The sequence below is a fragment of the Schistocerca piceifrons genome, chromosome X, assembly GCF_021461385.2.
Source record: "Schistocerca piceifrons isolate TAMUIC-IGC-003096 chromosome X, iqSchPice1.1, whole genome shotgun sequence".
Lineage (NCBI taxonomy): Eukaryota > Metazoa > Arthropoda > Insecta > Orthoptera > Acrididae > Schistocerca > Schistocerca piceifrons.
Genome location: NC_060149.1, coordinates 819,888,003 through 819,903,887, shown reverse-complemented (window position 1 = coordinate 819,903,887; position 15,885 = coordinate 819,888,003). Strand labels below are relative to the sequence as shown.

Here is a 15,885-nt window from a genome sequence, read left to right as displayed (position 1 = left end):
TCACACGTCCAGAATTGCTACAGAGTTGCTCCAGGAACACTCTTCTGAGTTTAAGCACTTCTGCTGGCCACCAGACTCCCCATACATTAACATTATTGAGCATATTTGGGTTCCCTTGCAACGTGCTGTTCAGAAGAGATCTCCACCCCCTCATACACTTACGGGTTTATGGAGAGCCTTGCAGGATCCATGGTATCAGTTCCCTCCAGCACTACTTCAGACATTAGTCGAGCCCATGCCACGTCGTGTTTCGGCACTTGAGCGTGCTCACGGGGGCCCTACATGACATGAGGCAGGTGTGCCAGTTTCTTTGGCTTTTCAGTGCATAAAGTTCTGTGTGCCCTCTTCAGGGCGCGCTGAAGAGCACAGTTATAAAGACGGTGAAAACGTCGGCCTAACACCCAAAATTATTTTATTCGCATTACATGGTTTTTTTCTTAATCACGGAGCTTTCTGCAAGGCATGGTACCAATCCGATAGCCCATACACACCGTCCGTCCAAAACGTTCCGAGGCTAATTTTACTTGTATTCTTGGCGTGTAAGCGACGTTAGCACAGCAACTACGATGGCAACTTGAATGAACAAATGTTAATAGTGAGTCGTGACAGGCAGCTGTGGACATGCGTCTGTAATGGAGAAACATCACTAAATCACGCTTTTATGACAGTCTCCAGAATGTTTATATAGAGAGAAAAGTCTGTGCACAGTTTGTCGTGCACACCCTGACGCTCGAACGAAAACGACAACACGTGGACTCATGCCGTGACGACATAATCGTCATTCGAGCCAAAATAATGCGCCAGTTGAACATCATCCCAAAAAGGGACTTTCGTTAAAGTTTCAGGTGGTGGTATGCCGTCTCAACTACTCTCTGTTTTTTAATAATCCAGTATAGAAACTTTTTTGGACTGATGGCATATGTTGTAAACGAAGAGAGGGAGCGAGATTTTGACGCTACCTGGTAGATAATATTAATGGTAACCTCTGACTTATTGCAGCTGATTCAGTTACCTGTAACGACGTACTCTCTGAAAAAAGCTGTACAAACATCTAGTGACATTTATAAATGGTGCAAAGATTGGCATCTTGCTTCAAACGTCCATAAATGTGCAATTGTACACGTCACAACACGAAAAAACATAGTATCCTATGATTACCATATCAGTGAGTCCCTATTGGAAATAGGGTGTAACGACTTGCAGGGATATGAAATAGAACCGTAGGTAAAAAGGTGGCTGACTTCGGTTCAGTGGTAGGTTACTTGGAAAATGTTATGAGTCTGCAAGGGAGACTGCTTACAGAACACTCGTGCGACCCATCCTAGAATATTCCTTAAGTGTTTGGGGCTCGTACTAATTCGGACTAACAGGCGGTATTGGACGTATAGAGAGAAGGGTAGCACGGGTGGCCCCATGCTTTTCTCAGTCCATGGGTGAACGCCACGGAGATGCTGAAAACTTTGAACTGGCAAATGCTTGAGTATAGACGCCAACTACCACGCGAAATGCTGCCGACAAAGTTTAAAAATCCAGTATGAATTGGAAACTCAGGAATATACTACAACTACTGACGTCTCGCTTCCTTATGGACCGTGAGGACAAGATCAGACTAATTACGGCATTCAGAGAAGCATTTAAGTATTCATTCTTCTCGCATTCCATACGCAAATAGAACGGAAATGGTACAGTGGGAAATACTATCTGCTATGCACTTCAGTGATTTGCCGACTGTGGGTGTAGATTCGCCAGTTATTGTTTCATCCTTTGAAGGTAATCAGTAAAAAACAATCCCATTTGCATTCCTGGAAACATTGGCCATTTTGCATTTCCGGCATTTTAAATCGACGTCATCTTTTTTTGATATGGTGCCACCGGTCTCCACCTACTGTTTGGATTGTTTAGTTTCTGGCATTAACTGAATGGAACCACGTATCATCCAAAGCTCCACATTGGCGCACAAAATCGGTTTGGTGCCCTTTTTTTTAACAGTCAAAACACTATTTGGTTTCAGTATTCAACAAATGTGGCGTTCATCTACATGCAAATACGTATGGCGCTAGCCACCTTCGGTACGTGGCGGAGGGTACTTGCCCCATTCCTATTCCTGTAACGAACGGTATGCGGAAAGAAAAACCGTTGGTGAGCCTCCTGATAGCCTTTTATCTCGAATCTCTCTATTTTTTCACGGATATTCGCCAGATATAAGTGGGAAGAAGCAATATCTGTTAACTATTCTAGGAATTTTGAGAATACGTATACTCCTTCGTGGTGCAGGATACATCTCTTTCTGGCACTTGAGTTGGATGAACGTATCGAACTCACCCTCCATACAGAATTTTCATAGTTAATTCTTCATGCAAAAAGTAGTGTACTGTTTCTTTTGATATGCCTGTGGTGTCAGTTATCTGACCATGGTGGGATTCACTAGTTCATTTCTTGATCGTTCACAATGAAGCAGAGTCGTTATGAACCTCCACAAACTTTGGTTGGTGCTAAATCATCCAAAACAAAGAACTGTATGGGGACACAGTACTGTATTTCAGGTCATCTGTACGCGTATAAACAAGACTATTCTGAAAGTCGTACAAAGAAAGCAGTTCGGCAGATGAAGATAACCCTTGACTTGCACTTTTACGCTGCGTGTGCCAGACGTGAATCCAGGATTTGGTTTTGGGGAAGGGGTCACAGTTTGTTAGGCCTACTATCCCCCCTCCCCCCCCAATTACATATATAAAAATTTAATATAATAGTTTGTTTACATCGGTGTTTACGGGCGTAACTTCCAAGGAAATGAAGTACAGAGAAGCATTTGAAAAGCATACGTTCAAAAAAAAAAAAAATTAATTTTTAGCTCTCACAACTTCGACAACCTTGTAATTTACTCAATTTAAAACTGAACTGTACATTCATCATTATCACCACCACCACCATCAGTATTTCACTTACCACTACAACTGTGAACACGGGTGCACAGACTACGAGTATGCGAGCGTGTAATTGCGGAGAATACTGTTTCTTTCTGCCTACATTCGGAATAGTCTATTTGTTACAGTTTTCTTAGTGGAAGATATTTCTCTTTCTGTCGTGCCTTGCTCAGCTCCTTGTGGGTTTATGGCTCCCCATATGGTTAACTTGTGAATGGGCACCCATACCTCGTAGGAATGTTTCCTGCTGCCGATCTTGCTGTAAGCCATCCGGGAGGCAGTCCCTTAGGCAAGCAACTGAAAAGTATCCTACGATAAATATAGGTTTTAATTTTCTAGAATTCCTCGCCATTTTGATGATACTTAATTTTTATACTGTTTCATTCTCTGAAAGTTACCAGAGAAATTCGGAAATTGGTATATACTGGTAAGCCAGAACATTACGATCATGTACCGGTACCTAATAGCCGGTATGTTCACCTTTGGCACGGATAACAGTGGCGACACTTTGTGGCATGGAAGCAGTGAGATCTTGGTAGATCGCTAGAGGGAGTTGGCACCACATCTGCGCTCACGAGTCACCTAATTCTCGTAAATTCATGGGAGGGGCAATGAGCTCTGATGCCACATTCAATCACATCCCCGATGTGTTCAATCGGGTTCAGATCTGGCGAGTTGGAGAGGGGGGGGGGGGCTGCACATCAATTGGAACTCGCCATTGTGCTCCAAAAAACCACTCCATGACATTCCTGGTGTTGTGACTTGTTGAAAAATGCCACTGCCGTTAGGAAACATGATCATCTTAAAGGGTTGTATATGGTCTTCAATTAGTATAAAATACTCCTTGGCCATCATGGTCCCTTGCATGAGATGCACTGGACCCATAGATGCCCACGTGAATGTTCCCCAGAGCATAATGGAGCCGCCGCCAGCTTGTCTGCATCCCACAGTACAGGTGTCAAGGAGCTGTTCGCCTGGAAGACGATGGATTCATGCCCTCCCATAGGCGTGATGAACAAGGTATCGGGATTCATCAGTTTGTGCACTATTCTGCCACTGTGCCAATGTCCAGTGCCAGTGGTCACATGGCCATTTCAGTCATAGTTGATGATGTTGTGGTGTTAACATTAGCACATGCACAGGTCGTCGACTGTGGAGTCCCATTGTTAGACATCTTTGGTGCACTTTGTGTTGAGACACTCTTGTACTGTGCACAGCATTAAAGTCTGATGTTAGTTCCACCACAGTTCACAGCCTGTTCTGTTTTATGAGCCTGTCCAGCCTACGATGTCGGACATCTGTAATGAGGGGTGGCCGTCCAACCCCATGATGTCTGGACGTGGTTTCACCTTGGTTTTGCTACTTGGTGAAGACACTCGGCACAGAACTCCTCGTACACCCGACAAATCGTGCTGTTTCCAAAATGATTGTTCCGAGCCTCCAGGCCGTCACAGTCCACCTTCGGTTAAACTCAGATAGATTGCGTGCCTTCCCCATTCTACACATGGACAGCACACTCACTGATACTACATGTACCATATGTTTGTCAGACAAACAGTCAGTCCCCACCAAATGCCACTGCTATTGCCTGGACGGGTTTATGCTGACACTAGGTTGGTGGTTATAATGTTCAGGCTCATTAGTGTATGTAAAAATATAAAAGAGTTTTGTCCTTTGGAGGCAGTTATGACCTCTCCCTCTCCACGTGCCCCCTCTCCCTCCCATCTGTATCCATGTAAGACGTACAGCAATATAATAAAAGCAAAACTCCTGTGATTTTAATCCCATATCTCTGTCAAGTCGAGAACTGTACTCCTTCCCCTCTGGCAATAATATCTGATGTAGTAGTAGCAGCTGTGTTAGCGATATCCTTGGTTTCGCAGGACTACCAGGGAGTGGATGTGAAGAACTTCACGACATCATGGTCAGATGGGCTGGCGTTCAATGCGCTGATCCACCACTGGCGGCCGCAGCTGTTCGACTTCAACAACATTGCGCGCAAGCATCCGAATGCACGCCTGGAGCATGCCTTCCGCATTGCGCAGGAGCACCTACACATCGACAGGCTGCTGGACCCCGAGGGTGTGTGTCCTTTAGCCTTTGCTCTCTGTGCTCTCAAGTCTTATCCCTGCTACCACTTTCTTACCTTTTTTCCTGAATACACTAACTCAATAACCTGAACGATATATGTTTGAACTCTCAATCACTGATGGGGCTATGAGGAACACAGTCATATGGTTGGTTAGGGGAAATATTGCCTCTGGCTGCAACTAAATGCTCCTCATGTTATTATACCATGATGGGTTTCAAGACTTGTGGCGAAATCATCATATGTACCCATCTGTGACAGACAAATACTATGGATCAGTGCAATGCATAATAAAATTACATTAAATAGATGTGTATTCATGACCTTCATGGAACTGACAGTTGCACATTAATGTCAAGTGAAATAAATAAACATTGCATAGTGTTAAAAAAGAAAATTAATAAATCATTGGTACAGATGTGAGAAGTGGACCAAAGGAAAATGATAGATTTCACTGAAGGCGACTGTGATGAACATGAATGGAATTAAAAAGAAAATGATCAGACAGTGGTGAAACTGCAACACATATACACATGATATTAAGAATAATTCCTCTTACTGTTAGTAAAATCGTTGTTTTATAGATGCACAACCAGTTTCATGGCTTAAAGTCACATCATCAGGTGCAACCTACAGGGTAAAGAGTAATATACAGTGCTTCAACTTTTTGGATATTAAAATTAATAAAAATAATATCTAAAATATACTCAAAATATTAAAAGGTCATAGGTTTACCCATCACTATTAGTCAAGATGTATTATTCAGTGAATATTGTCTTCATTATGTTGGTGAATGATGGGTGACAAAGATGTGATCTGTTAATTTTATAAAAATTGCTGGTGCATAGATCATGAGTTTAGATATTACCTTCTTTAATTTAGACAGACAAAAACTTGAGATACTGTATATTACTCCTTACCATGAGGGTTGCATCTGGTGATGCGGCTTTAGGCTGCAAAACCAGTTGTTCATAATCAAAGAACCATTTTTACCAGCAGAATTCTTCTTAATATCATGCCTTCAAACAGCTACAACTATCAAGATTAGAAAATATTTTGTGGCGTCTATAATTCTGTTGTACAAGACATCCAGAGCTGTTGAGATTTACAAAAGAAAGTAAGTTAGCTGATGTTTCTGATGCAATTATGTAGCTGGCATAGTAGTGTGCAGGCAAGTGACTATGATGTTGAAATCTCACTGTGTCAAAGTCCATCGTGTGTCAATTACATCGTACAATGACAAGAAGCTAGACACCCATGTACTAGTTTTTAGATTTTCTTTTGTAACAATGTCTGTTTTGAAACATTTAAATGTCAGCTCTGCATACTTAGCTATTTTTATTGACGTATACACCTAAAGCTGCAATAAAATGTTTTCTTAGCAAAAGAATGTGCATTTAGTTCCATTGTAAATATTTGGGTGCATTTCATTACAGCTGTACTTCTATGACATATGTTACTGGTAGTGTGGTGGCTGTTATCCCTATTTTATTTTTGGATTTTGTTTGCAGATGTTAACACTTCAGTACCTGACAAGAAATCCATCATGATGTATGTAATGTGTTTATTTCAATCACTACCTCATTCAGAAGTGGATGCAACCACTCTTGAATCTTCAATTAATCCAGAAACTGGTTCTCTGATGTCTCCAGCAGCAGAGGTAAATGAAAATAGACATGAAAATTTCATTATTCTTGTCTCTTGGCCTAATAAGAAAAACAAGTTAGCAGATCAGTCATACACAGTTTTCTGTATGAAATAAATTAAATAATATTGTGTGACAATAGCTTCTCAGTGTGATGTCAGAGCAGTTTACATATAAAACAAGTAAGCATGTTGTGGAAATTGAAAATATAAATATCCATTGGCTAAAGTAATTTTAATTATTAGCAGGAAGTATAGATCCTGAAATGGTCAATGGACACACACTTGTGTAGGTAGTTGTAGCTCCATATTTTGGTCAACATAGGGGGAAAAAAACAAAAACAGATCAAAGACACTGTAGCTAACATGCAGGAAGCGTTTGGAGGTAGGTGATCGTGTGCTGAATCGGCTGTCACTGATCCTACAACTTAAAAACATTTGGTTGTTAAGCAAATGACCTTTTCTGCCTTACGTAATCTTATGTGTGAACAGGAACTGCAACTGATAATACTGTGATGAGTGTTTTACTCCATTTTGATTATGTAGTATATGGAGAGCATGTGTCACATTCACGGCACTTAAATATGAGGATGTTGAGGAGTCAGTTTCAAATATAAATTTTAAAATTACTTTAAGAACTATTTTTTGTTGTCTTTTGAGTATATAGACTCTATGGATTTCATGTGATCAGGTCCACAGGTTTCCTTGATAATGTAATACGAATAAACAAACTTCACATAGAGCTGTACTGTAGTCTGCCTCCATAGCTGAGTGGTAAGTGGGTATGATTGATTGCCATGTGGTGGAACAGTGTTCAATTTCCAATACTACCAGGGATTTTTCCTTTGTGGGAGGACTGGAATGGGGTCCACTCAGCATTCTGATGCCAACTGAGGAGCCACCTGAAAGAAAAGAAGTGGCACAAAGGTCCACATGCTGGTGTGAAGCCAGGGTTTCAATTGTGGGGGGTTACTGTTTGTTACTATATCCTTTTCCCCCCTCCCCCCCCCCCCAGCATCCTCCCCCCCTCATGCACCCCCATCCTCCGCAAATATGTGTGTATAATTTTTAAAATGTGTAAAATGTTTTAATGTAATAATAATAATAATAATAATAATAATAATAATAATAATAATAATAATAAGAAAGAATAGGCCTCCGGTATGTTCTGCCAGTCATAAAAGGCTACGAAAAGAACAAACCACTAATAGGGCTAACCCCCCTTTTAGTGTGATTAGTTGGTTCAGGACAGAACTAAAGAAGCCTCGGACAAGCACCGTCATGGTCGGGGATGACGCTTGAACCCTATGCCCGTCCACAATGGTAACAACACTGCTAGCCAACTGGAAAATGATTTAAATCCAAATAGAGGTGTTTTGCAGGATATGCTTCCTGCAACCACCCTACAAGGAAAACAAAGACAGAGGATGAGATGGTCAGATGAAGTTAATAGACACCTCATGTTCTGTTATTACCAAGCAACAAACCTAGGAACCAACACAACTGGATACAGATCACAAGTATACACAACATTTATTACCAGATACCCAGAATTAAAATTTTTAACAGAACAACGACTAGCTGATCAGATCCGTGTAATAATCAAAAATAACAGGATACCCCAGTCAGAATTAGAAAACATCAAACAACAAGTACAACAAATACTGGAACAAAATAATGTGCAACCAGAAGAAGAAGAAAATACAGTAATGGACTCAAACATCCCAGAGCAAACAAACAAAGAACAACACGCATCAATTAAACAATCAGAGGAAAACGAAATCTTAAGACAGCCACCAGAACAAGCACAAATAGAACATGAAGTGACACACATGTTAGATATAGAAGAAAAATTTCAGCTGACATATATAGAATACAAAGACACAAATACAGACATTAGACCATTCTTGCATAGACCGCCAAATAACCCACAAGTCGAAACAACAATAAAAACTATCAACACAATCATACACAACAAAATAAATGAAAACACAACTATGGAAGAGTTACAACTACTGGTTTATATAGGAGCACTCACTACACTAAATATACACACTAGGCAGAGATCAGAACCAACCAACACACAGAAGAAACCCACAAAACCAGCATGGCAACACAGGCTACAGATCAGAATAGAAAAACTGAGAAAAGACATCAGACAGCTAACACAATTTATAAGAAATGAAATGTCAGGAAAAAAAAACGAAAAAGGTTAGGTAAAATCTCACAACAAGAAGCGATAGAGCAATTAGATGAAAAGAAGCAGAAATTACAAGCATTGGCCAAACGACTTAGAAGATACAGAAAAAGTGAAAATAGAAGGAAACAAAACCAAACATTCAACACAAACCAAAAGAAATTTTACCAGACAATAGATAACACACACATTAAAATAGACAATCCACCAAACATAACAGACATGGAACACTTCTGGAGCAACATATGGTCAAACCCGGTACAACATAACAGGCATGCACGGTGGATACAAGCAGAAACAGATACATACAAGATGATACCACAAATGCCTGAAGTGATGATTTTGCAACATGAAGTCACCCAAGCAATTAATTCTACTCACAATTGGAAAGCCCCTGGAAAAGATAAAATAGCAAATTTCTGGCTAAAGAAGTTCACCTCAACACATTCACATCTAACTAAATTATTTAACAGTTACATTGCAGACCCATACACATTCCCTGATACACTTACACATGGAATAACTTATCTGAAACCTAAAGATCAAGCAGACACAGCAAACCCAGCTAAATATTGCCCCATAACATGCCTACCAACAATATACAAAATATTAACTTCAGTCATTACACAGAAATTAATGACACATATAACACAGAACAAAATTATAAATGAAGAACAAAAAGGCTGTTGCAAAGGAGCACGAGGATGTAAAGAGCAACTGATAATAGGTGTAGGGGTGACATATCAAGCTAAAACCAAACAAAGGTTGCTACACTACGCATACATTGATTACCAAAAAGCTTTTGATAGTGTACCCCACTCATGGTTACTACAAATATTGGAAATATACAAAGTAGATCCTAAATTGATACAGTTCCTAAACATAGTAATGAAAAATTGGAAAACCACACTTAATATCCAAACAAATTCAAATAATATCACATCACAGCCAATACAGATTAAGCGTGGAATATACCAAGGAGACTCATTAAGTCCTTTCTGGTTCTGCCTTGCTCTGAACCCACTATCCAACATGCTAAATAATACAAATTATGGATACAATATTACTGGAACATACCCACACAAAATCACACACTTGCTATACATGGATGATCTAAAAATACTGGCAGCAACAAATCAACAACTCAACCAATTACTAAAGATAACAGAAGTATTCAGCAATGATATAAATATGGCTTTTGGAACAGACAAATGTAAGGAAAATAGCATAGTCAAGGGAAAACAACAAGAAGATTACATATTGGATAACCACAGCGACTGCATAGAGGCGATGGCAAAAACAGATGCCTATAAATATCTGGGATACAGACAAAAAACAGGAATAGATAATACAAATATTAAAGAAGAACTAAAAGAAAAATATAGACAAAGACTAACAAAAATACTGAAAACAGAATTGACAGCAAGAAACAAGACAAAAGCTATAAATACTTATGCTATACCAATATTGACCTACTCATTTGGAGTAGTGAAATGGAGTAACACAGACCTAGAAGCACTCAATACACTTACACGATCACAATGCCACAAATATAGAATACATCACATACATTCAGCAACAGAAAGATTCACATTAAGCAGAAAGGAAGGAGAAAGGGGATTTATTGATATAAAAAAACCTACATTATGGACAGGTAGACAATTTAAGAAAATTCTTTCTAGAACGAGCTGAAACTAGCAAAATACACAAAGCAATCACTCATATAAATACATCGGCTACACCACTGCAATTTCATAACCACTTTTACAACCCTTTAGATCACATAACATCAACAGATACGAAGAAAGTAAATTGGAAAAAGAAAACACTACATGGCAAGCACCCGTATCATCTAACACAGCCACACATCGATCAAGACGCATCCAACACATGGCTAAGAAAAGGCAATATGTACAGTGAGACAGAAGGATTCATGATTGCAATACAGGATCAAACAATAAACACCAGATATTACAGCAAGCCTATTATTAAAGATCCCAATACCACAACAGATAAATGCAGACTTTGCAAACAACAAATAGAAACAGTAGATCACATCACAAGCGGATGAACAATACTAGCAAATACAGAATACCCCAGAAGACATGACAATGTAGCAAAAATAATACATCAACAGCTTGTCTTACAACATAACTTATAAAACAACACGTTCCCACATACAAGCATGCACCACAAAATGTACTGGAGAATGATGAATACAAATTATACTGGAACAGAACCATTATAACAGATAAAACAACACCACATAACAAACCTGACATCATACTCACCAATAAAAAGAAGAAATTAACACAACTAATCGAAATATCCATACCCAATACAACAAATATACAAAAGAAAACAGGAGAAAAAATTGAAAAATACATCCAACTGGCTGAGGAAGTCAAGGACATGTGGCTTCAGGATAAAGTTGACATTATACCAATCATACTATCAACTACAAGAGTCATACCACACAATATCCACCAGTACATCAATGCAATACAGCTACATCCAAACTTATATATACAACTACAGAAATCAGTAATTATTGATACATGTTCAATTACCCGAAAGTTCCTAAATGCAATATAACATATACTGTACAGTTAAAAGAAAGTCACGCTTGATCAAGGTCCGCATCACTTTCCATTTTTGACCAGACGTAACGTCAGAGAAAAGAAAGAAATAATAATAATAATAAAGAGTAAAATTATCTTGAAGTGTTTTAAAGTAATAATCATGACAGTGATGTGTGTAGATCAGTAAATAGTACACTGCTTATGCATAATAACCAAGAAATTTCAATTCAGAAAAGTATAGCTTATGAATAACATGCATTTGAAAATTTGAGAAGTAATGTACATGTGTTGCATAATTAATTTAAGAACTGTAATAAGAACAGGCTCAGAAATTTGATTACATCATAATTGACTCAATATAAAATAAAAGAGTGCTTTCACAAGCTTAGTATTTCACTGAGCACAAAGGCTGTGAACAATGGTCTGCAAGCTATGACTGTATGAGTGGGTAAATGAGGGGAATGCTATTTCTTCGTTATTTCTCCTACATTCAGGAATTTAGTTTATCTCCCTTCTTTAGTGGAGGGCCTTTTCCTTTCTTCCTTCCCTTACACAGCTTTCTATGGTCTGCTGGCTGTATCTATGGACTCACATAACGTGCCACTTTGTTTTTTACAGCAGGTAGGTCAGCATTTGCTTATGTGACTTCACTGGACTGGAATGTGAGCAGGCTCTCACACGAGCAACTGAAAAATATCCAGTGTTCAGCGTAGCTATACTGAAGTGCCAAAGAAACTGGTAAAGGCATGTGTATTCAAATACAGAAATATGTAAGCAGGCGTAATATGGCTCTGTGGTCAGCAACGACTTATTAAGACAAGAAGTTCAAAAATGGTTCAAATGGCTCTGAGCACTATGGGACTTAACATCTGTGGTCATCAGTCCCCTAGAACTCAGAACTACTTAAACCTAACTGACCTAAGGATATCACACACATCCATGCCCGAGACAGGATTTGAACCTGCGACCATAGCAGTCTCGCGGTTCCAGACTGAAGCGCCTAGAACCGCACGGCCACACTGGCCGGCAAGACAACAAGTGTCCGGCACAGTTGTTAGATCGGTTGCTGCTGCTACAGTGGTAGGTTATCAAGATTTAAGTGAGTTTGAATATGGTGTTATAGTTGGTGCACAAGTGGTGGAACGCAGCATCTCCGAGGTAGCGATGAAGTGGGAATTTTCCCGTATGACCATTTCACGGGACCGACGACAACTGAAGAGAATCATTCAATGTGACAGAAATGCAACCCTTCCACAAATTGCTGCAGATTTCAATGCTGGGCCATCAGCAAGGGTCAGGATGTGAACCATTCAACGAATCATCATCGATATGGGATTTCGGAGCTGGAGACCTCCTCGTGCATCCTTGATGACTGCACAACACAAAGCTTTACACCTCGCCTGGGCCTGATAACAATAACATTTGACTGTTAATGACTGGAAACATGTTGCCTTGTCAGATGAGTCTAATTTCATATCGTATCAAGCAAATGGATGTGGATGTGTATGGGTATGGAGACAATCTTATGAATCCATGGACCTTGCATGCCAGCAGAGAACTGTTCAAGCTGGTGGAGACTCTGTAAGGGTGTGGGGCGTGTGCAGTTGGAGTGATATGGGACCCTTGACACGTCTAGATACAACTCTAACAGGTGACACATACGTAAGCATCCTGTCTGATTACCTGCATCCACTGTGCATTCCGATGGACTTACGCGATTCCAGCAGGACAGTGTGACACACCACATGTCCAGAATTGCTACAGAGTGCCTCCAGGCACCCTTCTGAGTTTAAACACTTCTGCTGCTCACCATACCCCCCAGACATGAAAATTATTGAGCATATATGGGATGCCTTGCAACATGCTGTTCAGAAGAGATCTTCACCCACTCATACTCTAATGCATTTATGGATAGCCCTGCAGGATTCATGGTGTCAATTCCCGCCAGCACTACTTCAGATGTTAGTCGAGTCCATGCCACATCGTGTTGCGGCACTTGTGCATGCTCACGGGGGCCCTACACTATAGGCAGGTGTACCAGTTGCTTTGTCTCTTCGGTGTAGTAAGTTCTAGAATAACTTGCCATTTTTGAGACTCATAGCTTATGTACTATTTTGTTTTCACAAAATTATCTGAGTATTTTGGAAACTGAAATATGTAAAAATATATATCCATCTACTAAAATTTATTTTTAGGGGTTGTGATCCCCTTCTTGAATCCACACCTAATGCCGTGTAGCAGAGAATAATTAAAATTTTTATGTGGCTCAGTGCTCAAATGCAAATCTTTCAATTGGATGCCACATTGATGAATTGTGTGTCCCTAATCTACTCCAGTTATTGAACTGGGTAAAGGGGACCTACTGTTTAACTTGGAGTCTAAACCATGTGTCCTTCCTGGCAAGTTCTCATTGAGAAGTAAAGGTAAATTGATGGTAGACTGAAAATATTTGTGGTCCAACCAGGATTTGATCCCATGACCTCGATGTTTCTAGGCACACACTTTGCCGCTTGACAACACAGCACAAGATGATGTCGTGGCAAGTCGGCAAATGTTGAATTTAGTTTAATCTTTATAGTTCTTGTGTTGGTATGTTTCAGCATTATTTTACACAGACTAATATTTCATTGTCCCTGTTTCTTATTTTTTTATTACTAGGCCCTACCATTTAGTGCTCCACCATCTCGACCTATCAGCCTCGCAACAAATGTGTCTGTTGAATTGGGAGGTTACCAAGTTGCCCTGGAAGAAGTTCTTACATGGCTGCTAGAAGCTGAGGATAAGCTTAGCCAGTCACCTGTGTTGGCTGGTGATTTAGAAACAGTCAAATCCCAGTTTCATGCACATGAGGTGAGTTTATTGACTAGTATACAAGATGAATTTACTCATATTTTTTAATCTTGTTGAGTCAAGTGTAGAATAATATTCCTATTAATTGTACTGTAACATTATGATGTGATATTAACACACATGCCATCACATAATGAGTCAAAGAAGAAAAATAAAATTTGTATTGTCTGGATATTTCACTTAAATATTTTCATCTTCTGTACTCTTCCAACACAATTTCTTTTGTGATCATTTTCTTCCCTTTCATGTATAAAATATCCCATTACTTTCTTTATTACTACTTGGTTATATAATTTTTATAGGACATTCCTTGTAAGTACTTGCCAAGTCAAAACTATTCATTTTCTCTGGTTTTAAGGAGTTACAGCTAAATAAATTGATATGCAGGAATTGGAATGCTGGTCTCTCAGGCTGCTTCAGAAGACATTGCTGACATATTGAGTGACTTGAAAATCTGTTGTAATACAGCATAGATGAATAACAGTGAAAAAGAATCATATGTAGCCAACTGTCTGGTTCATTGTCACCAAAGCAGAAATGAGCTAATAATGCTCTGACACTAAAACAAAAGCAGCAAATTCTACATACATGTGACATCAGGGCACCTACCAAACGGAATGGTGTTTACCGGCTAGTCTTACATCCACCATCGCTGTGTACACAGTCACAGACAGTGCAGTATCGCACAGAGAAGATGCCTGCCAGGCTTTCTGTGGTGGAGGTCCATGGGAAGAATGGAAGCAGGACAGTTGCACACTGATGTGGCCTGATGGCTTAATGTGAGTTGTTCTGTTGTTTTTTGGATGTGGCAATGGTTTATGGAAAGTGAAACTGTATCCCAAAGACCAGGATGGGGCTGACCACATGTAACATCAATCTATGAAGTGTCTTCACAGAAGGGAACTAGAGTGGACCCGTCAACATGCCACCTGTTTGGTTGAACAGAGGGTCAGTGTTCTTTTCATAGATGAGTCCTGATTTGGTTTGGATCACATCTGGAGTGAACATGGAACATGATTTCTGGACCCAACCATTGTGGAAAGAGACCGACATGAGGAAGATTCCTTATGGTGTGGGCAGGGATTACGTTGACCACTCGGGCACCTCTTTCTGAAATTGTATGGTTAAATTGGCAAGGTTTAACTTCTGTCAGATATCATGTCGAGATCTTGGAGCCTAATGTGCAGTTGTTGCGAGTGCTGTGGGTCCAGACTTCGTGTTGCTGGACGATGATGCTCAACCTCATAGAGCATGGGTGGTTGATGTTTTCCTGGAAATGGAAGATATTGCACGCATGGCATGGCCTGCTCGCTCTCCTGATTTGAATCTTCTAGAGCATGTTTGGGATGCACAAGGGACCCAGGTTGCATCACGTCAGCTCTCACCAACCACTCTCGAAGATGTACGAGCAGTGCTTCACTATGAGATTTATGGCATCATTTACAGCATCCCCCATCATTTGTCAGGCCTGTATTGGTGCCAGGGGTAGTCACACCCCATAGTGAGCACATTAATGAGTTGTCAGAATATGTGTGTAAATCTGTTAAGTTGGAGAAAATGAAGAACATCTTTGTCTACCATTATGCATGTTGCAATTGT

General features: G+C 40.0%; 1 protein-coding gene across 1 annotated transcript in view; it reads left to right on the top strand.

The window, feature by feature from the left end:
• The window catches only part of LOC124721174 (dystrophin-like), a 949,029-nt gene that overhangs the window by 720,902 nt on the left and 212,242 nt on the right, over positions 1-15,885 (top strand). The window contains exons 8-10 of the mRNA XM_047246008.1: positions 4,808-5,006; positions 6,525-6,673; positions 14,095-14,286. Of these exons, the coding sequence (XP_047101964.1) occupies positions 4,808-5,006; positions 6,525-6,673; positions 14,095-14,286 (540 nt within the window). The remainder of the gene's footprint in view (positions 1-4,807; positions 5,007-6,524; positions 6,674-14,094; positions 14,287-15,885) is intronic.